The sequence below is a fragment of the Bufo bufo genome, chromosome 1, assembly GCF_905171765.1.
Source record: "Bufo bufo chromosome 1, aBufBuf1.1, whole genome shotgun sequence".
Taxonomy (NCBI): domain Eukaryota; kingdom Metazoa; phylum Chordata; class Amphibia; order Anura; family Bufonidae; genus Bufo; species Bufo bufo.
The window spans coordinates 164,562,066-164,583,763 of NC_053389.1; the positions used below are offsets into that span (position 1 = coordinate 164,562,066).

Genomic DNA, 21,698 nt, shown 5'->3' on the forward strand with positions numbered 1-21,698 from the left:
CTCGTTCATCTGAAAGCAGGCTTAAACTGTGTGTAGTCCCCGTTCTTGAAAAAATACTTTAAATGGGTTATCCAGAAAAAGGTATTTGTGACTCATCTTAAGGATAGGTCATCAGTATCAGAACTGAGAGGTCCGACCCCCAGTGATCAGCTCTTAAAGAGGCCTTGAGCGTGCAACCTGTTACTAGGCCAGTGACATCACCGTACATTGTAATATCCAAATAAAGAATGGTGGCCGCATCTGCAATCCAAAAGGTTTATTCACACAGGGTCCATGAGACAGTACTTTCACACTAGCGTTCGGGGCTCCGCTTGTGAGTTCCGTTTGAAGGCTCTCACAAGCGGCCCCGAACGGATCCGTACAGCCCCAATGCATTCTGAGTGGATGCGGATCCGCTCAGAATGCATCAGTCTGGCACAGTTTGGCCTCCGCTCCGCTCAGCAGGCGGACACCCGAACGCAGCTTGCAGCGTTTTCGTGTCCGCCTGGCCGTGCGGAGCCAAACGGATCCGTCCATACTTACAATGCAAGTCAATGGGGACGGATCCGTTTGACGTTGACACAATATGGTGCAATTTCAAACGGATCCGTCCCCCATTGACTTTCAATGTAAAGTCAGGAGTCCCTATTAATATACCATCAGATCGGAGTTTTCTCCAATCCGATGGTAGATTTTAACTTGAAGCATCCCCATCACCATGGGAACGCCTCTATGTTAGAATATACCATCGGATTTGAGTTACATCGTGAAACTCAGATACGACAGTATATTCTAACACAGAGGCGTTCCCATGGTGATGGGGACGCTTCAAGTTAGAATATACTGAGAACTGTGTACATGACTGCCCCCCCCCCCTCCTGTATTTAACTTATTGGTGGCCAGTGCGGCCCCCCCTCCCTCCCCAGTATTAATTGTAACCAGTGCGGCCCCCCCCCCTCTATATTCATCGGTGATGAATAGTGCGGCCCCCCCCCCCCCTAATTAAAATCCCCCCCCCCCCCAATCATTGGTGGCAGCGGAGAGTACCGATCGGAGTCCCAGTTTAAAATGCTGGGGCTCCGATCGGTTACCATGGCAGCCAAGACGCTATTGCAGTCTTGGCTGCCATGGTTACTGAGCAATAAATAGAAGCATTATACTTACCTGAAGAGCTGCGATGTCTGTGTCCGGCCGGGAGCTCCTCCTACTGGTAAGTGAAAGGTCTGTGTGGCGCATTGCCTATAGCACAGACCTGTCACTTACCAGTAGGAGGAGCTCCCGGCCGGTCACAGACATCGCAGCTCTTCAGGTAAGTATAATGCTTCTATTTATTGCTCAGTAACCATGGCAGCCAAGACTGCAATAGCGTCTTGGCTGCGATGGTAACCGATCGGAGCCCCAGCGATTTAAACTGGGGCTCCGATCGGTACTCTCCGCTGCCACCAATGATGGGGGGGGGGGGGGGGGGGGGGGAAGAGGGGAGGCCGCACTGGTCACAATACTTGGAATCCGCACTGGCCACCAATAAATATAGAGGGGGGGGGGGGGGGAAGAGGGGAGGCCGCACTGGTCACAATACTTGGAATCCGCACTGGCAACCAATAAATATAGAGGGAGGGGGGCCGCACTGGTCATATTTAATACTGGGAATCCGCACTGGCCACCGATGAATCAATAGAGGGAGGGGGGCCGCACTGGTTACAATTAATACTGGGGAGGGAGGGGGGGCCGCACTGGCCACCAATAAGTTAAATACAGGAGGGGGGGGGGGGGGGGTCTGCCCGGCAGCAGGGGGCAGTCATGTACACAGTTCTCAGTATATTCTAACTTGAAGCGTCCCCATCACCATGGGAACGCTTCTGTGTTTAGAATATACTGTCGGATCTGAGTTTTCCGAAGTGAAAAATCAGATCTGAAATAAACAGTTATGCAGACGGATCCGTTCTGAACGGATGCAAGCGTTTGCATTATAGGAGCGGATCCGTCTGTGCAGACACCAGACGGATCCGCTCCTAACGCAAGTGTGAAGGTAGCCTAAAGTGTGACCTTTTAGGCTACATGGTAGCCTTTCTCACTTTCTAAAGCTTTATTTGGGCGTTATCGTGTTAACCCTAATGGATCTTGGACTGGCTGATGCATTCCTAGGAAATCTGTGAGCTTCTATAGTGCTGCAGTATTGATACATTTCTTCTCATCACCGTACATTGGTCACATGGCCGAGTTGCAGCTCAGCCCCATTCAAGTCAATGGGGCTTAGCTGCAATACCAAGCACTGCCACTACACGGTGTACGGCGCTGTCCTTGTAAAGCTGGCGGGAGCATGCATCCCTCGCCAGAGCTTCGTTGAGAACAGCGGCTCCCTGAAACAGCTGACTGACGGGGATGCCGGGACTTAAATAGCCGCTTTTCCAGGATAACCCCTTTAACTTAAAGGGGTTGTCTGGCCATATACACTCACCTAAAGAATTATTAGGAACACCATACTAATATGGTGGACCCCCTTTTGCCTTTAGAACTGCCTTAATTCTACGTGGCATTGATTCAACAAGGTGCTGATAGCATTCTTTAGAAATGTTGGCCCATATTGATAGGATAGCATCTTGCAGTTGGAGATTTGAGGGATGCACATCCAGGGCACGAAGCTCCCATTCCACCACATCCCAAAGATGCTCTATTGGGTTGATATCTGGTGACTGTGGGGGCCATTTTAGTACAGTGAACTCATTGTCATGTTCAAGAAACCAATTTGAAATGATTCGAGCTTTGTGACATGGTGCATTATCCTGCTGGAAGTAGCCATCAGAGGATGGGTACATGTTCTCATTCTGTTTACGCCAAATTCGGACTCTACCATTTGAATGTCTCAACAGAAATCGAGACTCATCAGACCAGGCAACATTTTTTTCCAGTCTTCAACAGTCCAATTTTGGTGAGCTCGTGCACATTGTAGCCTCTTTTTCCTATTTGTAGTGGAGATGAGTGGTACCCGGTGGGGTCTTCTGCTGTTGTAGCCCATCCGCCTCAAGGTTGTGCGTGTTGTGGCTTCACAAATGCTTTGCTGCATACCTCGGTTGTAACGAGTGGTTATTTCAGTCAACGTTGCTCTTCTATCAGCTTGAATCAGTCGGCCCATTCTCCTCTGACCTCTAGCATCCACAAGGCATTTTTGCCCACAGGACTGCCGCATACTGGATGTTCAAACACGTAAATGGGAGTTACGGCCACGTTTATCTGTTTCCTTAGTCCTGCTACTTCTGCGCACCACATGCAGGTAGGAGGAGGTCAGAGGCCTATTCTTTTTAAATAGCAATATTCATTCTTTCAAGTTCAAGAAAACATAGTTTCACCAAATATTTTATTTACTTTTTATTTGGAAAAAAAAAATACAAAAGCTTGTGCAAAGAAAATGGAAGCAAAGTTAAAGGGAGGCAGTTACAAGGGTGTCGCTTCCAGCAGATGCCACCATCTAGTCCAAGTCCAGAGCAAAGGGTTATTCTGGTTAAGAGAAATTGTATCGATTGACAGGGACTGGCCACCAGCGTCCCTCTGGAGTAACAGTAGAATATAGGGGGTTCCGAACACCAAAAGAAAGAGAGTGTTTCTATTGCACGGAAGAGAAGAAGCCTCTCGCTGCAAAAGCTATTTCCAAATGTAACCACAGCTGTCTGAGGTCCACCACCACGCCACATGAGGGTTAAAAAAGGGCCCAGAGTACCCGTGCCTACTATTCTGCACTGGCTTTCAGTTCCCGGTGGTGCGAGGTCCTGTGGTCACATCCTCTTTCTGCTCCAGACTGGTTTACTTCTTTTTAAAGAACTGAGATACAGACGGTACTTTCCTTTTCACCCCTGCAATGAAGAATTTCACATCACATCTAATGGTACAGAGTGAATTAGCAAATCATGTGACCGCTGATCAGATGCGATTTCTGGCAATTTGGTGATCATCTATTGCAAACCTATAATCGCGCCCTTATTTTGAAAAGTGCAAGCATTACCCTACGTTCACCATAGACCATGGTGCACAATGTACAGTTATGACAACGTTTCGTGCTAAATGAGAGCCCTTCATCAGGCCGAGAAAGGACCACACATGGGGGCGCTGGCGTCCCATGTGTGGTCCTTTCTCGGCCTGATGAAGGGCTCTCATTTAGCACGAAACGTTGTCATAACTGTACATTGTGCATTATTATGTCCGGCTGAATAAAATTCACTAATCATCTCATCAATCAAACGGAGTGCTGTCTAATTGTATAAATACTAAAAGAGTGGTTCCTGAGGTGGAGCAAGGAACATATCCTTGACGTTCACCCCCAAAACAAGCCAGGCTACTGTTAAGTGCTGTGACAACTTAAAATTACACCATAGAGTATGGCACCTGCCGGACTAGAAGTGACTTGGTCCCGCTGCTGGTGGCCTGACTAGCTAAAGGCCATTCAAGCATATGTTACCACTGAGGCCATTAATTGGCTGCAGCAGTAATGTGCCCAAGTCACTTTTGGTTGAGTGGCCATCAGAAGCCATCACGAATGGTGAGGCTGCAGACAGGTGAATGTTCTTGTGTTTTACTGGGCACCGGTTATGTCCATTGGGGTTTTCAGCTGCTAGGCCAGACAACTACTTTAATATGTATGCTTGCTGCCATGGAATATTAACAACTTTGGCTCAAATCCTTATGTTCAACTGAAAGATGTGCAGGGCTTATCAGAGAGGAGCTCCTATATACTGTGACAAGCCCTGCACCTCTGTGGCCAGGACAAGGTCAGCGCAGTTTTTAGCCTCTGAATGTTAGGGCTCATGCACAGAACAGTGTGTATTTTGCGGTCCTCAAAAAATACATTTGTGTGCATTCCGTATTTTGCGGAACGTAACAGCTGGCCCCTAATAGAACAGTCCTATCCTTGTCAGTTATGCGGACTTGTTCTATTTTTTTTGTGGAACGGACATGCGGAAACAGAATGCACACGGAGTAACTTTAGGTTTTTTTGCGGACCCACTGAAATGAATGGTTCTGCATACGGTCCACAAAAAAAACGAACAAACATGGAAAGAAAATACGGTCGTGTGCATGAGCCCTTAAAGAATGGATGCTGGCCTTCAATGACAGCAAGCACAGATCTTTAAAATAGTGAGGTATCAAACAGATCCACCATAGATAGCATGCATAATAGGTCATCAATGCAAATTGTGTGAAAGCCCCTTTTAAAAGGGAGTCTGTCACCTACATAACATGTTTCAAACTGATGATATAGCTCTGTGGGAGGCAGATCCATAACACTGATGGTACCCATGTTTAGTTTTTCAGAGCCTCCAAAGTACCTAAAATGAAGTTTTAAAAATATGCAAATTACCTATCGCAAGTGCCCAGGGGCGGAGAGTGTGCTGCAAGTGCCCAGTGCTCCCCGCCTTACTTGCTCCTGACTCCTCCCCTCTGTATCGTCCGGCCAGCCCTGTATCCTTGCGGCATCATTCTCATCTCCATTCATAATCTAGTGCCTGTTCGCTTCACCGCCGGGTCCGGGCATGCGCAGTACATTGCCCACTGTGGGCAGAGGCATACTAATATGCCGTGCGCATGTGCCAGTTACGTAACGGGCCCGGCGGTAAAGCGCACAGGCTCTGGATTATGAATGGAGATGAGAATGACGCCGCAAGGATACAGGGCTGACCGGACGATACAGAGGGGAGGAGTCAGCCCTATTTTTACAAAACACATTGCACACGCGCGATAAAAACTGAACAACGGAACGCAATCGCAGTCAAAACTGACTGCAATTGGGTACCTACTCGCGCGGGTTCGCCGCAATGCACGGGGACGCATCCGGACACTCTCGTCTGCAAGGGGCCTAAGGCCTCTTTCACACGAGCATGACGGATTAGGTCCGGATGCCTTCAGGGAAACTCGCACCATTTTGCAAGCAAGTTCAGTCAGTTTTGTCTGTGATTGCTTTCAGTTTTTTCCGCGCGGGTGCAATGCGTTTTAATGCGTTTTTCACGCGCGTGGTAAAAAAAACTGAAGGTTTACAAACAACATCTCTTAGGCCCTTTTCACACAAGCAAGTTTTCCGCACGGGTGCAATGCGTGATGTGAGCGCATAGCACCCGCACTGAATCCTGACCCATTTCAATGGGTCTGTGTACATGAGCGATTTTTTTTCACGCATCAGTTCTGCGTTGCATGAAAAACGCAGCATATTATCTATTTCACGCAGCCCTGGCCCCATAGAAGTGAATAGGGTTTCAGTGAAAAACACATTGCATCTGGAATCAAGTGCGGATGCAATGCGTTTTATTACTGATGATTGCTAAGAGATGTTGTTTGTAAGGCCTCATGCGAATACGCAAAACACGGAAGCCGCCCGTGTGCCTTCCGCAATTTGTGGAACGGAACAGGCGGCCCATTGCAGAAATGCCTATTCTTGTCCGCAAAACGGACAAGAATAGGACAGATTATATTTTTTTTTGCGGGGCCACGGAACGGAGCAACGGATGCGGACAGCACACAGAGTGCTGTCAGCATCTTTTACGGCCCCATTGAAGTGAATGGGTCTGCACCCGAGCCGCAAAAACTGCGGCTCAGATACTGACCAGAACAATAGTCGTGTGCATGAGGCCTAAACCTTCAGTTTTTTTATTACGCGCGTGAAAAACGCATCAAAACGCATTGCACCTACGTGGAAAAAAAATGAACGTAATCGCAGACAAAACTGACTGAACTTGCTTGCAAAATGGCGCGAGTTTCCCTGAACACATCAGTGCCTAATCCGTCACACTCGTGTGAATGAGGCCTAAAGAATGAGAGACAGAGCAGCAGCCTGTGCTCCTGATGAGACAATAAAGCAGAGCTGGAGTCAAGTATTCGGTCATATGGAACGTGTCCTTACCCTGACTTTTAGGAACCTTCTCCCCACCAGTCCCAGACCTCCGGGCGTATGCGGCCTTCATACGCTGGATGTTGCGTTTGCTGACAATCTCATGCTCTACTATTGGTTTAGGGTAGTCCTTCCCAATGATGCAGCCGGCCCGCTCCTGCACGCTGCGAGGGGATTTCCATGGCTCGTATACGTACTCGGGTGGGAACTTCTTTAATATCGGTAAATATTTCCTGCCAGACAGGAAGGACGTGAGAAAGTGACATAATGAGAACACTTTATGACCGACTCCTGTGTGCAGCACTACACAATGGGTTAGTGCTATAAGGGTAATGGTTAATAATGAATAATGCTGGAAACCAAGCGGTTGGTTTCCGGAGGAAAACGGACAACATATGTGATCCACCTGCAATAAAGAACAGACTGTTACTTACCTGGCTGAGGCCACGTCACCACTCAGGTTCTCCCATCCAGGCTCGGTTTACCCGGATGCAGCAGTGATGTCACGTTGACAACACTTAGCTGCTGCAGCCAATCACTGGCCTTAGTAGTGCACCGAAGAGGCCAGTGATTGGCTTCAGCGGTCATGTGTTTATTCAACGTGATAATCACCGCTGCAGCGGATAAACAGAGTCTGGATGGGAGAACCACAAGGGTAGGGCAGGGGATCTGTTAGGCAAGTAATGATTTATTGCTTATTGCATGTGTAGTCTGGTTTCCGCCTGAAACTGGACAACCCCTTTAAAAGGGGTAATTCCATGATTAATGTAAAATATAAAAATCCAAAATCCTATAGTCCATGACTCTTTCTAATAGACATAGTACCAGCCCTGTACCTCACATGGATCCAGTGATCTCCCCATTCATTGCTCCAATGGCTCTGCTTTATTTACTTCAGCTCAATGCGCGTGTCGTTTCTCAAGGGGTGTGACCTTTTTACTGCAGCTGGTGGCAATTGAAGGATGGAACTGAACATGTGCTTCCATCTCAGTGAGTGGAGCACAGAAATGAGAAAAAGAGCAAACAGCAGGTGGCGCTATACAGATAGATTTCATTGAAAAACTCAGTGGCTATAATAATTTTTTTATTACATACAATTATTAATGTATTCAGATCTGGAACTGGTTTGAAAAATGTAGAATATTTTTTGTAGGACAACCTCTTTAAAGGGGTTCTCCGGGAATTAACCCCTTAAGGACACGGCCATATTTCACCTTAAAGGGAACCTGTCACCTGGATTTTGGGTATAGAGCTGAGGACATGGGTTGCTAGATGGCCGCTAGCACATCCGCAATACCCAGTCCCCATAGCTCTGTGTGCTTTTATTGTGTAAAAAACCTGATTTGATACATATGCAAATTAACCTGAGATGTGTCCTGTACGAGAGATGAGTCAGGGACAGGACTCATCTCAGGTTAATTTGCTTATGTATCAAATCAGTTTTTTTACACAATAAAAGCACACAGAGCTATGGGGACTGGGTATTGCAGATGTGCTAGCGGCCAGCTAGCAACCCATGTCCTCAGCTCTATACCCAAAATCCCGGTGACAGGTTCCCTTTAACCCCTTAAGGACTCAGCCCTATTTCACCTTAAGGACTAGGCCATTTTTTGCAAATCTGACCAGTGTCACTTTAAGTGCTGATAACTTTAAAACGCTTTGACTTATCCAGGCCATTCTGAGATATTTTATGTTTTGGGGATGTTACAAGGCTTAGAAGTTTAGAAGCAAATCTTGAACTTTTTCAGAAATTTTCAAAAACTCAATTTTTAGGGACCAGTTCAGGTCTGAAGTCACTTTGCGAGGCTTACATAATAGAAACCACCCAAAAATGACCCCATTCTATAAACTACACCCCTCAAGGTATTCAAAACTGATTTTACAAACTTTGTTAACCTTTAGGTGTTCCACAAGAATTAATGGAAAATAGAGATACAATTTCAAAATTTCACTTTTTTGGCAGATTTTCCATTTTAATAATTTTTTTCCGGTTACAAAGCAAGGGTTAACAGCCAAACCAAACTCAATATTTATGGCCCTGATTCTGTAGTTTACAGAAACACCCCATATGTGGTCGTAAACCGCTGTACGGGCACACGGCAGGGCGCAGAAGGAAAGGAATGCCATACGGATTTTGGAAGGCAGGTTTTGCTGGACAGTTTTTTTTGACACCATGTCCCATTTGAAGCCCCCCGATGCACCCCTAGAGTAGAAACTCCAAAAAATGGCCCCATTTTAGAAACTACGGGATAGGGTGGCAGTATTGTTGGTACTAGTTTAGGGTACATATGATTTTTGGTTGCTCTATATTACACTTTTTGTGAGGCAAGATAACAAGAAATAGCTGTTTTGGCACCGTTTTTATTTTTTGTTATTTACAACATTCATCTGACAGGTTAGATCATGTGATATTTTTATAGACCAGGTTGTCACGGATGCAGCCATACCTAATATGTATACCTTTTTTTTTTATTTATGTAAGTTTTACACAATGATTTCATTTTTGAAGCAAAAAAAAAAAATCCTGTTTTAGTGTTTCCATAGTTTGAGAGCCATAATTTTTTCAGTTTTTGGGCGATTACCTTGGGTAGGATATGATTTTTGCGGGATGAGATGACGGTTTTATTGGCATTATTTTGGGGTGCGTGTGACTTTTTGATCGCTTGCTATTACACTTTTTGTGATGTAAGGTGACAAAAAATGGTTTATTTAGCACAGTTTTATTTTTTACGGTGTTCATCTGAGAGGTTAGGTCATGTGATATTTTTATAGAGCCGGTCGATACAAACGCGATGATACCAAATATGTATACCTTTATTTTATTTATGTAAGTTTTACACAATAACAGCTTTTTTCAAAGAAAAAAAATGATGTTTTAGTGTCTCCATATCTGAGCCATAGTTTTTTTTATTTTTTGGGCGATTGTCTCATGTAGGGCTCATTTTTTGCGGGATGAGGGTGACGGTTAGATTGGTATTATTTTGGTATTATTTTGCTGTTATACTTTTTGTGAATTTGAAATGGTTTATTTAGCACAGTTTTTATTTTTTATTTTTTTACGGTGTTCATCTGAGGGGTTAGGTCATGGGATAAGTTTATAGAGCCGGTCGATACGGACGCAGCGATACCCAATATGTATACTTTTTTTTTTTTCCCTATTTTCTACCAATTTTTTTTAACTTATTTTGGGGAAAATTACTTTTTTTTTTTTTTTTTTTTACTTGAAACAACTTTTTGGGGGGAAACTTTATTTTTTAAACTTTTTTTTTCACTTTATTTTTTGTCCCACTTTGGGACTTGAACTTTTGGGGGTATATTCCTTTACAATGCATTCCAATACTTCTGTAATAAGTTTTGCGGAATTCCTGAGGAAATTATGCCAAGAGACCTGCCCTCTTATCTGCAAGGCCTCATGAAATCTCTTATCCCAGGACTTTCATCCCATGACATTATTTTAGACAGAGCGCACAGAGTACAGCGCCCAAAACACCCTTCCAGATACTTCTCCAAGAGATGTATTGGCGCATGTTCATTTTTTTTCATACCAAAGAAGAGCTGATGGCGGCAGCCAGAAAGGCAGGATCTCTACTTGCCCCCTATGATCAGATCAAAATGTTTGCATATTTATCTGCGGTTACCCTTCAGCACAGAAGGTCCCTCAGCGCATTCACATCATCCCTGCGGGCAAAATAACATCCCATACAGATGGGGATTTCGACCAAAGTCCTGATTCAACACCAAGGGACTCTTCATGTTATCAGGTCACTGGAATCCGGGAAGAAGCTATTGGACTCCTGGAACGTCACCATGGAAGATAAGGCGCCAGAATCCAAATCATCCCCCCCACCTGCCTTCAGAGTGGCAACCAGTATCCCAAAGAAGAAGATCTCACACTGACTGTGTGGTTGTATGGTATCATTACTACTGTAATTAGGCGCTATGCAGCCTTCCTCGGACATGAGCCATGATTAGTGCTCACTGTGTTTGCCGGCATACTCTGCTGATTTGCTTTTCTACTTTCTATTATGTTCCCTTTTTTACCTTCCAGTTAGATTTCACTGGTTTTATTCCCCTTTCTGTACACTTCACAAAAGCTGCCTTTGCTCATGTTGCTGTTCTGATTTTCCTAACAGTTGATTTATATTGCCTTGTCTCAGTCATTCAATGTTTAAACATCAAATATAGCCCCACTTACATAGCATCAGGGGCGTACCTAGAGCATTTGGCACCCGGGAGCGAACCCTTTGTTTGGGCCCCCCCCCCCCCCCCCCCCCCCCCCAAGAAAGTTAAGAAAACATGCACAAACTTTTTTCAATGTTTTCAATAATATTTATTACAAATTTGTAAGTCTATATCAACTTGAAAAAACTATAACTGTGAAAAATAAATTAACTTGGAAATAAATCAAACTTAAATAATTACTGAACAGCTTTCTAGAAACAAAAAAAAAACACAGATCCAAAGTGACCACTCAGTCTATTAGGCCGAGGTAATTTGAAAGGATTTACATCAAAGCTAATCTGCTAATCGACAACAAATTTATCGATTACTTCATCAAAGCTAATCTGCCTTGCATATTCATGCTCAATGGAAAGTATGGCCAGATTTGTCAACCTTGTCTCACTCACGGTTTTTTATCAATTTTAATTTGGAAAAACTTCTTTCACATGAAGCAATAGACACACAGAGAGTCAAAAAGAATCTTAAACACAGTGACAAAGTTGGCAGAGATTCACAAAATCCCATTTAACAATGAACTCCAGGAACTGCAATACCGTCCATTTCTTTGCTTCTTCCACACTGATTTTGGCAGCTTCCAAATGCCTCGAAGACGTTCAATTTCCATAAAGATGTCTTCATTGGAGAATTCGTCAAAAATCTCAGTCAATTTTGGTGTATACTTCCGAATATCTTCCTCTGTTGCAACTACCAGAGTGTTTGGCTGAATAACAGCAAATATGGAAAGGATTTTTTCAATTGCCTTAGAACGAATTTCCAACTCGTGATGAAAACGATCAAGGCACTCAAACATAGCCCTTTTCATTTCCTCTGGCAATGTGAGACCAGCGTCCTTTGCCTTCTCTCCTGGCATTGATTCCGGAGCTTTACTCTCCCTCTCCTTTCCATAGAAATGTCCATTTCTTCACACGTAGTAGTTGCATAACAAAATGGCCTTCTCCACTATTTCACTGCACTGATCTGCAAGAAAAGCTTTCAGACCTTGTACTAGTTTCACAATGACTTTTCAAGAGTGAGTCCCACTGTTTGCAAATACTTCTGTGTGATATTAACTTCTAGAACTTCACACCAGAAGCAAGGTAACAAAAAAGAAAAATCACTACGGCAGAGAGCAACATCTGACGCCGATCCTCTTGTGTCCACATTTTCTTCGGGATTACACAGTTTTTCAAGGGTTGAAGTCAGTTTTTCGAAATTTGCCCTCACTGGCTTCACAGCATCATAATGAGCGCTCCATCTTGTTTGGGAAAGTCTTTTCACTGTCACACCTAAGTTCTCATCAGCAATTCCCAACGATGTGTAGAAACCGAAAAAAAGGAATACACTCTCTCCAAATGTTCCAAAAAAGGTCACACAGGAAGCAACACTTCCAAATGAGTGCACCCCACAGAGGTTCAGGGAATGATTTGCACATGGCATAAACAAGCCTTGGGATTAATCTCTTTTATTTTTGCCTGCACACCACCATGAATCCCTGCCATAGTTGCAGCATTATCATATCCTTGACCACGGCAAAGACTTATGTCTAGTCCATCTTCCTCCAGATGTTGCAGGATATTTTCTGTGAGCTCAGCAGCAGTCTTTCCAGCAATAGGAAAGAAGCTCAAGAATGATTCTTTTACTTCAACCTTGTCACCTTCAATATGAACATATCTGATCACTTCACACATCTGATCAGTGTGGGACACATCAGGGGTGCTGTCAAAAAGAATCCCAAAGTATTTTGCTTTCTTGATATAAGCCACTATTTTGTCCTTCACGTGATTCCCCAAAAGACAAATTAATTCATTCTGAATTTTTGGAGAGAAATAGGAAGTCATTCTCTTTCCAGATGCAACAGCATGTTTCAGTCGCATGGAATGTTCCTTTAAAATGGGATCATAGTTTGAGAGCAAATCTATCAATTCCAGGAAGTTTCCTTTGTTTGCTGATGACATGGTCTCTCTATGACCACGAAAAGGAAGATTCTGGTGAGCCAGAAACAAAGTTACATCCAAGAGGCGATGCAAAATATCCCTCCATTTCCTTTTCTCTCTGTCCACTGTTGTTGATGGACATGATCAAGGCATTTTTGTAGCTTCAATCCTGCTCTCAAGGTCTTCCATTTCTCCAAGCATGTAAGATGCTGCTCAGAAGCCTCATGATCAAACACCTTTGGGTTCAGCTTCCACCACAATTGAAACCCAGTAACAAAACTAGATGTACCTGTTAGTTTGTCATCTACAGCCAAAAGTCTGCAGCAGAAACAAAACAAACTCTGTTTTGATGGAGAGTACACCATCCACGTTCTAAGAATTTTTTCGCCATTAGCAGAGCCTTATAGAACCATGCAGTGGTCAGCTGTCGACTCTTCCCTTTTGATTTCTCTCCTTGTCTTTCAACAGGATTGAATGGCCCATCTCTATTTTGGAAAGGTTCACTTCCCCTCTTAATAAGGTCCACTCTTAAGACATCTGGAACTGGAACTGGCCAAGCAGCAACATCAGAATAAACTGACAGTCGTACAGTCTCCTTCTTTTTCTTCTTCATCATCATCAGATTCTTGCCGATGCAGGCTTTTGCTGGCATCTCCTTCGTCTACATCACTTTCACCGCTTGAAGCTAAAACGATCTTCTCCAATTCTTGCGCGTTCACATAGAAATTTTCTTGAGAAGATACTTCAGGCATTTCACCTCTGGATTCACTAGACTGAATGTCTTCAGCACTTTCTTCTACTGCGGTAGATGTTGAAGGTGCAACATCACCAGACTGAATGTCTTCAGCACTTTCTCCTACTGCGGTAGATGTTGAAGGTGCAACATATTTTAACATTGATCCAGACATCGCCTCAGCTGACTTTTCTCTTGCCTTCTTAATTTTTCGCTGCTGAGACCCGCTTGGTCGATTTCGCTTCATATTGGTGTTTTCTGCAAAAAAAAAATCTAATATATTTTGGTTCTAGCCAGGGTTGGTTAGTGCGATATCAGTCTTAAATTTCCCATCTTGACATGCCATTTGTAAAAGTAAACAATCTAGGGTATTTAAAATTATCCACTATTTTTTAGTAGTCACAAACCGTGGGCATAGTTAGTGTTCACATTTTTTATTTATTTTTTTGCATTCTGACAAAAACTGCACTTTTCACTGGTATCAAAATCACACATTTTTACGGTTTTCAAAACGCTCATATTTGTGTTTGGCGATGTCCCCCGACTCGAGTACAGCAGTATAGTACATTAATAATTAAAAACACCTGCACACCCCCTTAATAAAAATAAATCCCGGCTGCACCCACTCCTTAATAAAAACACCTGCACCCCCTTAATAAAATAAAACCCTGCCCCCTCTTAAAAAAATAAAACCCTGCACCCTCCTTAATAAAATAAAACCCCTGCTCACCCCCTTAACTAAATAAAACCCATTAACCCCCCTTAATAAAACCGTTAACCTCCCTAATAAAGTAAAACCCTGCACCCCCTTAATAAAATAAACCCCTGCACACCCCCTTAACGAAATAAACCCATTAACCCCCCTTAATAAAACCCATTAACCACCCCTTAATAGACCCCTTAACCTCCCTTAATAAAATAAACCCCTGCACACCCCCTTAATGAAATAAACCCAAAACCCCCCTTAATAAAATAAACCCCTGCACACCCCTTAACAAAATAAAACCCCTTAATAAAATAAAACCCCTGCTCACCCCCTTAACTAAATAAAACCCATTAACCTCCCTTAATAAAGTAAAACCCTGCACCCTCCTTAATAAAATAAACCCCTGCACACCCCTTAACAAAATAAAACCCCTTAATAAAATAAACCTCTGCACACCCCCTTAACGAAATAAACCCATTAACCCCCCTTAATAAAACCCATTAACCACCCCTTAACCCTTCCTTAATAAAATAAAAACCTGCACCCCCTTAAAAAAAATCACTTTCCATCTGCACCAAAAAGAAAAAAATCCAAATCCCCATCAATAAAATGAACAAATCCTGCACCCCCCCTTAATTACACCCTCTCTTCTCCCCTTAATTACACCCCCTCCCTCCCCACCTTAATTACACCCCCTCCCTTAATAACACCCCCACTTAATTACACCCCCTCCCTCCCCACCTTAATTACACCCCCCTTAATTACACACACCCCCCCTTAATTACACCCCCTCTCTTCTCCCCTTAATTACACCTCCTCCCTTAATTACACCCTCCCTTAATTACACCCCCCCCCCTTAATTACACCCCCCCCCCCTTAATTACACCCCCCCCCCTTAATTACACCCCCTCCCTTAATTACACGTCACCTCCTCCCTTAATTACACCCCCTCCCTCCCCACCTTAATTACACCCCCCCTTAATTACACCCCCTCCCTCCCCACCTTAATTACACCCCCCCTTAATTACACCCCCTCCCTCCCCACCTTAATTACACCCCCTCCCTTAATTACACCCCCTCCCTCCCCACCTTAATTACACCCCCTCCCTTAATTACACCCCCTCTCTTCTCCCCTTAATTACACCCCCTCCCTTAATTACACGTCACCTCCTCCCTTAATTACACCCCCTCCCTCCCTACCTTAATTACACCCCCTCCCTTAATTACACCCCCCCTTAATTACACCCCCTCCCTCCCCACCTTAATTACAAACCCCTCCCTTAATTACACCCCCCCTTAATACACCCCCTCCCTCCCCACCTTAATTACAAACCCCTCCCTTAATTACACACACACATCCCTTAATTACAAACCCCCACTTAATTACACACACACACACACACACACACACCTTAATTACACAATTATTTACTCACATTTTGATGATGCCTCAGGCTCCATCCGACCGCTGGTAATGGATCCTTCCGCTTCTTTAAAAGATCCGTGAAGGCGGCGCGGCGTCAGCGTCGTGTCGTCATGTTGCGCGCCGCCGCAATAATCCTTCCACAGAAGCCGGCGCCTGGCGGAGTCGCGTCGCGGTGCAGCAGTGGATGGAGGGGTGACTCCGTCATGGCACCCCCCTTGTGAGTGGTACCCAGGGCGGGCCGCCCCCCCCCCCTTGGTACGCCACTGCATAGCATATACCTACAGATAGATGGTTCTTAAAGTGGTCGCCCTGAACACTAAGGGCCTTAATAGCCCATTCAAAAGGTCTAATGTTATGGAAGGAGGCAAAAGCCCTTCAGTGTGATGTTCTCTGTGCTACAGAAACACATTTGAAAGCAGAAGACGCTCCTAGAATGAAAAACGCCCACTTCCCCCCACATCTTCCACTCGCACCACTCCAAGAAACTAAGGGGTGTAATGGTAGCAATAAAAGACTCAGTGGCATTCCAACTAGATTCCTTAGCTGTAGACCAAAATGGCAGATATGTCATATTAGTGGCCTCTCTGAATAACGTAAAATATATCCTAGTTTTTATATATGCCCCGAACAAACATCAAGTTTCCTTTATACGGAAACTCATGACCAAGGTAAACAAACTACGACAAGGTCTGGTACTTTGGGGACTTCAATACTGTACTAGACCCCTCTATTGATTCGACTGCCCAAAATAGAGAATACTCCCCTGCACTCGCTCCTCTCCTCCTGAGAGAAGACCTCTATAATGTTTGGAGGTTTCACCACGACAGAGAAAGGGATTATTCGTTTCATTCAACTGACCATAACTCCTACTCCAGGACTGACCTTTTTCTGGTCGACAGAGCTCTCCTATGTAACGTCTCCCAATCTTCAATTGAATTAATTACATGGTCCGACCATGCCCCTATTACCTTGACCATAATGAGACTAACTCCAAACCCCCATACTCCCCTTGGCAAAATAACACTTACCTATTAGAACATTCCAAACACAAGCTATTGATTTCAGAGGCGTTAACAGAATATTTTCAGACGAATGAGAATTCGGTATCTAATCCCTTCTCTTTATGGAACGCCCATAAAGCGTTTATGAGAGGAATATTTATCAAAACAGGTTACAGAGCCAAGAAGGAGAGGGAAGAAAACATTTTGAGTCTATTAGGCCAACGTAAAGCTATGGAGTTGCTGAACAAAACAAATCCATCCACACTAGCCGCGGAACAGCTCCAAATAGTGAGACTCCAATTAAAAGAATGTTTATTATATCGACATGAGAAACATCTTAAGTCCCTTAACGCCTCTTATTACTCCCAAAACAACAAAGCTGGGAAGCTACTAGCACATAGGTTAAAAGACAGAGCTTTTAAATCTAAAATCCCATTCCTGAGATCCCCACGGTCCGGCCTAAAGGTCATAGATCCGACCGGGATTGCCAATTCCTTCAGGGATTATTACGAATCCTTATACAATCTCTCTCCCCACAGACTGAACCTATTCCTCAAATAACAGAAGCTACAAACAAACTCCTATCCTCTTTAAACCTGCCATGTCTATCTAATGAACAACTTAATAGCTTAAATGCCCCCCCTCGATAGAGGAAATTCTAGGAATTATCAAGAAACTCCCCCATAATAAAGCCCCAGGACCAGACAGCTTCTCAAACACATATTATAAAGGTATTTCAAAAAGTTCTCCCCTTACCTGCTCCAGATTTTCCAACAGATAATGAACACAGGGAATCTTTCAAAAGAGATGTTGGAAGCAACTATAGTTACCAACCCTAAATCGGAACAACAAAAAGTACCCCCCGATTTCACTCCTAAATACAGACATCAAAATATACGCCAAACTATTGGCTAACTGCATAGCCCCCTTCATCCCCAGCCTTACCCACATAGACCAAGTGGAATTTGTCAAAGGTAGGCAAATACAGGAAAATTCTAGACACATCTTAAACATAATAGACGTTGTGCAAAAAATAAGATCCAGACTCTTCTGGTCACACTCTATGCCAAGAAGGCATTTGACCGGATAAACTGGTCTTTTACCTTCACGGTCTTGTCACGCTAGGGTTTCTCTGGTACAATCCTGTCAGCTATCACAGCTCTATATACCAGCCCAAGTTCTAGAGTCAGTGTTAATGGGGCGCTCTCAGAGCCCTTCAACATACAGTTGCAAAAAAAAGTATGTGAACCCTTTGGAATTATATGGATTTCTGCACAAATTGGTCATAAAAAGTCATCTGATCTTCATCTAAGTCACAACAATAGACAATCACAGTCTGCTTAAACTAATAACACAAAGAATTAAATGTTACCATGTTTTTATTGAACACACCATGTAAACATTCACAGTGCAGGTGGAAAAAGTATGTGAACCCCTAGACCAGGGGTCTGCAACCTTTAAGACATAAAGAGCCACTTGGACCCGTTTCCGAAGGAAAAAAAAAACTGGGAGCCGCAAAACCATTGCGACATTTAAAACAAATATAACACTGCATATATTGTTTCTTACCTTAATGCTATATACAGGATCGTGCAGTCAGCTGTCAATCTGAAGAAAAAAAGGACTTTTTCACTTAACAATGTAAAATATATTTTTGCAAATTAATAGCTAATTAAAATATTTAATTTACCTTTACCAGACCACCCCCAATCATGTGCCAGTAATACCAGACCCCCCCCAATCATGTGCCAGTAATACCAGACCCCCCCAATCATGTGCCAGTAATACCAGACCCCCCCCCAATCATGTGCCAGTAATACCAGACCCCCCTATCATGTGCCAGTAATACCAGACCCCCCTCCAATCATGTGCCAGTAATACCAGACCCCCCTCCAATCATGTGCCAGTAATACCAGACTCCCCCAATCATGTGCCAGTAATACCAGACCCCCCCAATTATGTGCCAGTAATACCAGACCCCCCTCCAATCATGTGCCAGTAATACCAGACCCCCCTCCAATCATGTGCCAGTAATACCAGACCCCCCTCCAATCAAGTGCCAGTAATACCAGACCCCCCCAATCATGTGCCAGTAATACCAGACCCCCCCAATCATGTGCCAGTAATACCAGACCCCGCTCCAATCATGTGCCAGTAATACCAGACCCCCCTCCAATCATGTGCCAGTAATACCAGACCCCCCCAATCATGTGCCAGTAATACCAGACCCCCCCAATCATGTGCCAGTAATACCAGACCCCCCTCCAATCATGTGCCAGTAATACCAGACCCCCTCCAATCATGTGCCAGTAATACCAGATCCCCCTCCAATCATGTGCCAGTAATACCAAACCCCCCTCCAATCATGTGCCAGTAATACCAAACCCCCCTCCAATCATGTGCCAGTAATACCAAACCCCCCTCCAATCATGTGCCAGTAATACCAGACCCCCCTCCAATCATGTGCCAGTAATACCAGACCCCCCTCCAATCATGTGCCAGTAATACCAGACCCCCCTCCAATCATGTGCCAGTAATACCAGACCCCCCTCCAATCATGTGCCAGTAATACCAGACCCCCCTCCAATCATGTGCCAGTAATACCAGACCTCCCCAATCATGTGCCAGTAGTAATACCAGACCCCCCCCAATCATGTGCCAGTAGTAATACCAGACCCCCCCCCCCAATCATGTGCCAGTAGTAATACCAGACCCCCCCAATCATGTGCCAGTAATTCCAGGGGCCCCCCCAAATTCCCCAATCATGTGCCAGTATAATACCATTATGTGCCAAACTGCCAGTTAAAAAAAAAAAAAGAATTAACACTTATACTTACCTCTTTGGAGCGATGCGATGCAGGCCTCTTCCGGCCTGTGTCCCGACTCCAGCGCTGTACGGCTCAGGTGGCGCGATGAAGTCATCGCGCCGCCTACGCCGGCCTCTGATAGGCTGCCGCCCTAGTAGTGCCGGCAGCCTATCAGAGGAACAGGAAAGGGACACACCTCCCTGCCCTGCTCATCCGCACAGCCTTCTGTTTGTATCGCTGTCCTGAGGACGGCGATGCAAAACAGATCACTATGGAGATGAGCGCTTCGCTTCCACAATGGAAGCGCTCATCTCAGTGCCTGCCCAGCCGCCGCCGCACAGTGCCTGCCCCGCCGCCGCACACACACTGCTCATGCCGCACACACACTGCTCATGCCCATGCCGGAGCCGCGGCAAAGGTTCAAAAGAGCCGCATGCGGCTCCAGAGCCGCGGGTTGCTGACCACTGCCCTAGACTAATGACATCTCCAGAGCTAATTGGAGTGAGGTATAAGCCAACTCGAGTCCAATCAATGAGATGAGATTGGAGGTGTTGGTTACAGCTGCCCAGCCCTATAAAAAACACACACCAGTTCTGGGTTTGCTTTTCACAAGAAGCATTGCCTGATGTGAATGATGCCTCACACAAAAGAGCTCTTAGAAGACCTACGATTAAGAATTGTTGACTTGCATAAAGCTTGAAAGGGTTATGAAAGTATCTCTAAAAGCCTTGCTGTTCATCAGTCCACGGTAAGACAAATTGTCTATAAATGGAGAAAGTTCAGCACTGCTGCTACACTCCCTAGGAGTGGCCGTCCTGTAAAGATGACTGCAATAGCACAACGCAGACTGCTCAATGAGGTGAAGAAGAATCCTAGAGTGTCAGCTAAAGACTTACAAAAGTCTCTGGCATATGCTAACATCCCTGTAAGCGAATCTACGATACGTAAAACACTAAACAAGAATGGATTTCATGGGAGGATACCACAGAGGAAGCCACTGCCGGCCAAAAAAAACATTGCTGCACGTTTACATTTTGCACAAGAGCACCTGGATGTTCCACAGCAGTACTGGCAAAATATTCTGTGGACAGATGAAACTAAAAATGAGTTGTTTGGAAGAAACACACAACACACAACACTATGTGTGGAGAAAAAGAGGCCCAGCACACCAACATCAAAACCTCATCCCAACTGTGAAGTATGGTGGTGGAGGCATCATGGTTTGGGGCTGCTTTGCTGTGTCAGGGCCTGGACAGATTGCCATCATCGAAGGAAAAATGAATTCCCAAGTTTATAAAGACATTTTGCAGGAGAACTTAAGGCCATCTGTCCACCAGCTGAAGCTCAACAGAAGATGGGTGTTGTAACAGGACAACGACCCAAAGCATAGAAGTAAATCAACAGAATGGCTTAACAGAAGAAAAATATGCCTTCTGGAGTGGCCCAGTCAGAGTCCTGACCTCAACCCGATTGAGATGCTGTGGCATGACCTTAAAAAAGCGATTCACACCGGACATCCCAAGAATATTGCTGAACTGAAACAGTTCTGTAAAGAGGTATGGTCAAGAATTACTCTGTTGTGCACGTCTGATCTGCAACTACAGGAAACGTTTGGTTGAAGTTATTGCTGCCAAAGGAGGTTCAACCAGTTATTAAATCCAAGAGTTCACATACTTTTCCCACCTGCACTGTGAATGTTTACATGGTGTGTTCAATAAAAACATGGTAACATTTAATTCTTTGTGTGTTATTAGTTTAAGCAGACTGTGATTGTCTATTGTTGTGACTTAGATGAAGATCAGATCACTTTTTATGACCAATTTGTGCAGAAATCCATATCATTCCAAAGGGTTCACATATTTTTTCTTGCAACTGTAACTAATGGCACCCAACAGGGCTGCCCCCTCTCCCCACTCATGTTTGTATTATCCATTGAACCTTTAGCCCAGGCAATTAGGCAAAACACCACCATTAAAGGCATCACAATAGGGAATAGAAGCCACTCCATAAGCTTATATGC

The 21,698-nt window shown here is 44.5% G+C and overlaps 1 protein-coding gene across 3 annotated transcripts in view; it reads right to left on the bottom strand.

Annotated features, from left to right (window-relative positions):
* Window positions 1-3,335: 3,335 nt before the first annotated feature.
* LOC121000836 (cryptochrome-1-like) overlaps window positions 3,336-21,698 on the bottom strand; it is a 35,575-nt gene continuing 17,212 nt past the window's right edge. For 2 of the 3 annotated variants that reach the window (XM_040431547.1, XM_040431555.1), the window contains exons 10-11: window positions 6,863-7,083; window positions 3,336-3,827 (exon numbers count right to left, since the gene is read on the bottom strand). In XM_040431547.1, the coding sequence (XP_040287481.1) occupies window positions 3,778-3,827; window positions 6,863-7,083 (271 nt within the window). In that variant the 3' untranslated portion in view covers window positions 3,336-3,777. The remainder of the gene's footprint in view (window positions 3,828-6,862; window positions 7,084-21,698) is intronic. The other variant, XM_040431537.1, reaches the window with a different exon arrangement.